At 39.9% G+C, this 3,588-nt stretch overlaps 2 protein-coding genes across 2 annotated transcripts in view; both read right to left on the reverse strand.

Moving 5' to 3' along the window:
* Positions 1-566: 566 nt before the first annotated feature.
* JH06_5586 (condensin-2 complex subunit) lies at positions 567-1,491 on the reverse strand (the record flags this gene model as incomplete). The annotated part of the gene is made up of 6 exons (XM_014669292.1): positions 567-737; positions 770-859; positions 890-999; positions 1,030-1,096; positions 1,127-1,430; positions 1,460-1,491. The coding sequence occupies 6 exons, from the start codon at positions 1,489-1,491 to the stop codon at positions 567-569; spliced, it is 774 nt and encodes a 257-aa protein (XP_014524778.1).
* A 1,092-nt stretch (positions 1,492-2,583) lies between these two features.
* JH06_5506 (DNA-directed RNA polymerase I and III subunit) overlaps positions 2,584-3,588 on the reverse strand; it is a gene marked incomplete at both ends in the record, with an annotated part of 1,223 nt that continues 218 nt past the window's right edge. The window contains 5 exons of the mRNA XM_014669293.1: positions 2,584-2,709; positions 2,740-2,866; positions 2,897-3,123; positions 3,153-3,473; positions 3,506-3,588. The exon at positions 3,506-3,588 is cut by the window's right edge and continues 145 nt beyond it. Of these exons, the coding sequence (XP_014524779.1) occupies positions 2,584-2,709; positions 2,740-2,866; positions 2,897-3,123; positions 3,153-3,473; positions 3,506-3,588 (884 nt within the window). The remainder of the gene's footprint in view (positions 2,710-2,739; positions 2,867-2,896; positions 3,124-3,152; positions 3,474-3,505) is intronic.

Genomic DNA, 3,588 nt, shown 5'->3' on the forward strand with positions numbered 1-3,588 from the left:
TCAATCTGTTGATACTTGAAGAAGGAGAGAAAGCAAAGGAAATCGTCTTCTTCATGGAGTTCTACACAATGACCATACATGGCTAATAATCGTTCACTCTACATTCATAACAGACACTTATTCCTCACTGTTATATCACTTAACAAATACACACTTCCTTCATCCAACTCTTCGGATGTACACACACTCCGAAGACGTTGGAATAATACTGTAATCACATGAAGAAGGGATTTCTGGAATTCCCGATCTCCCGCAGGAATCACATTTGTCTCAAAACTGTCTCCTGCTTGTTCTGTTGATGTCTCAGCTCCACTTATCTCCGCTGCATTTCGTTTTCGACCATGTCCCTTCTTTGTTTGTTTGGGTACAGGATGAGTGACAGATGGAGATGAATCGAGTTCAGCTCCTTCATAACACAGAAAGAGTGATATCAAAAGAAGTCGTGTTAACTTGAGTGTGGCATCAACTCCAGCAGACTGACTACTCTGAGAAATAAACACAGAACAAGCTTTAGCATCCTTGACAAGGAAATTATGAACTCGTTTCACAACACGAGCATTCTCTTTCTACATATGAATCAATTGAGTCTTATTCACTTCTTGCCAGAACAGAGGATACAAGAACTTCACATACAGCTTATTAAGGGAATTCGTTGGGTTACATCGCTGATCGTACACCATCATTTGAAGGAAATCATCAAGAACCAGAAAACGATCCATATCAAACGATTTGATGTTCTGAAGTTTCACTAACAACTGGAGGAATACACGACGAACTCGTAAACTCTTATCAAAGAGGAAATTCCAAATTCGATATAACCGTGATATGAAACACGATTATCTAATACTTCCATGATTCCCTAAAGATGATACACAGACTATGGTTCTACACGGAGACAATATTCACGTACTTCTACTTGACTGTCATAAAGAAGATGTTGAGTGAAATGATCGAATATCATGGTGGTAACCGATACAGGAAGCAATTCATAATAATTGGCTACCAATTAGAGAGTCAAACAGCTTCTACCGATAAGATGAAGAATCCCTGCAACAGCAACAGATCGCACTTCCGTACAATCATCATCACATAACACCTATCTGTCAATCATTCCTTCTGGCTCTACAAGAATTGATTTGAACTGTTCTTCAATCGAATATGATTCTCGACTTTCACTAGACCCCAGAGGGAAACAGTCTGTGAACACAATCACTGCATGTCGTCGTACTCTGGCATTCACAGCAGTGAGAGATCGGAATAGAACAGGCTCATACAACTCTGTCAGACGGTTCCATAATTCCTTGTTCTTTCGATAGTGAACGAAACTTCCCAACAAGGACTTTGTGGCAATAAACACACGTTGATTGCTTGCATGAATACACAGATTCAAACACTCTTGAATGACATCCTTCTCAATACTTTCACGAATCCTGATTCATATCCACTCCATTCCTCCTACCTCACATCTTCACAAGCAATATCACTAGTCATCAGAATATCGCCCCATTTCCGAATAATCCCCGTGGGTAATGACAACAATGAATCCTTCAATACAATGAGACTCTCTCGAGGGATTGTAGGTGAAAGAGAGAGGAATCTAGATCAGAGAATGAACAAACTGTTACATTGAGAGTAATCGTTTCCCATGAGTATGGTTTATGAATTGGGGAAGAGCAATAGAACGAAGAATCAAGGCTTTGAGTGTATTGGATTGAGATGAAGTGAAGTCAATCAACTTGAAACTGTCACGAACTGCATTTCTAACAGTCAACAACAAGAACCACTATTACAAACGTGTCATATAAGAGTTGAACGAACGATTTAGACTCATAGCCATTGTCATTAAGTAGGTACACATATTAGGAATGTAGGTTTCTCTGAAATCCATCTCAGCTATCCAAATCTTCTCAAAGATTCTGCAATAGGATTCTTGCATTTCATCTGTTAATGAAAAGAAGATTTCATGAATATAGCCCAACACAAGATCCATTGAGGGACAGCCCGAGATATCATTCTATTCACATTATTGATAGAATTTCAATTCAATACATCCAAAACTGTTGACAGAATCTTCTGAATNCTATCTATAGGCATATTCCCTGTAGCCATATCCACATCAGCACGATTTATCTCATCAATTGTTTGATAGACCTGACTCCAAAACTGTTCACATTGCTATCTATTACACCAGTTCCTCATTCTGACCTTCCTCGTCATACTCTGCATAGTTTCCTTCAGATTGAAATCATTTGCTGGATTCATGTCATCTGCTAGTATTGATAGCACTCCAGATACACAAGAATCACCAGAGATACGAGTTAACAGATCTTTGACTCGCTTTGACATTTTCACTACAAATATAGATTATCGAGAGAGTTCAATAATTCTCTCGAATGAGTGTTGAAGAGATTTGTTTGAAAAGAGCGGTTCAAGGTCTCATAAAGAGAATTCGTAAGATTGTTGTTAAGACAGTTTGTCCGAGTGGTTAAGGAGACAGACTCGAAATCTGTTGGGCTCTGCCCGCGCAAGTTCGAATCCTGCAGCTGTCGCTTTTTTCTATCAAACACATTCTAATAAAGGTACTTAATCTTCTTCTTCCTCCATTTCCATTTCTTCTGTTTCTTCTTCTTGCATTCCAACACCTCCAGTTTCGATTGCTTCTACTTCCCGAATGATTGTCTCACACTTGTCCTTCAACACCTTCAAAGCCTTCACATCATTCAACTCATTATTCTATACTCTTGGAAGTAGAGTCTCTGCAGATACACAACCCGTAGATTCAACAGAGAAGATGAAATCATTTCGGATCACATTCAGTGATACATGTTCACGATTCTCAGGCAAACGAATACACTCACGACACATTCTATTTCTGATTCCTTTCATTTCTTCCTACGTGCAGTTCAAGTCTTTCTTGACTCTCAATGTGTCTTCTCCATTTATATCTTCAATGTCGAATACTCCCATAGGACACACAGAGGCGATACGTCTAGCTGTCTCTCCTACTACTTTATGAGGGAACGTTATTTCAGGTCGCATGCGATATGCAGCAGTACAGACAGGAGACCATTTGGCATGAGTCTCACCTATCCCTTTCGTAGCATAACACTCCAGATCCACACACTAATCTATCAACCTCTTCATATCATTACTTGACCAGGAGCCAATTTGATCAGAATGATATCATCGTGAACCAAACCCAACTTGCCTTCTTCGACCTCCTCTTGTTTGCCCACAGGCTGGAACTCAAGACTCTTAGAATAGACAGTGAGATATTCAGTCTTTGGATTCCCAGAAATACGTTGCAACTCTGCTACACTCGGACATTCCACTCGTAGTGTGAACTTCAGCGAGTTTTTGTCTGTGAAATCATTCCGATTGTGTCCATTCTCGCCTGGCTCAGGAACATCCTCAAAATCATCAGGATCGGCCTTGACTGGAATCAAACCAAGACGATGACAGAGAACTTCATCCTGGATATGAGTTACTTTTCACTCTACAATACCTGCATCACCGATGTATTGTCATTTAAGTAGACTGTGCTAATTGCCATTGTTGGAACTTCAGCAATGAGGACCCGACGAATAG

The sequence above is a fragment of the Blastocystis sp. subtype 4 genome (assembly GCF_000743755.1).
Source record: "Blastocystis sp. subtype 4 strain WR1 chromosome Unknown seqid_0710, whole genome shotgun sequence".
NCBI lineage: Eukaryota > Bigyra > Opalinata > Blastocystidae > Blastocystis > Blastocystis sp. subtype 4.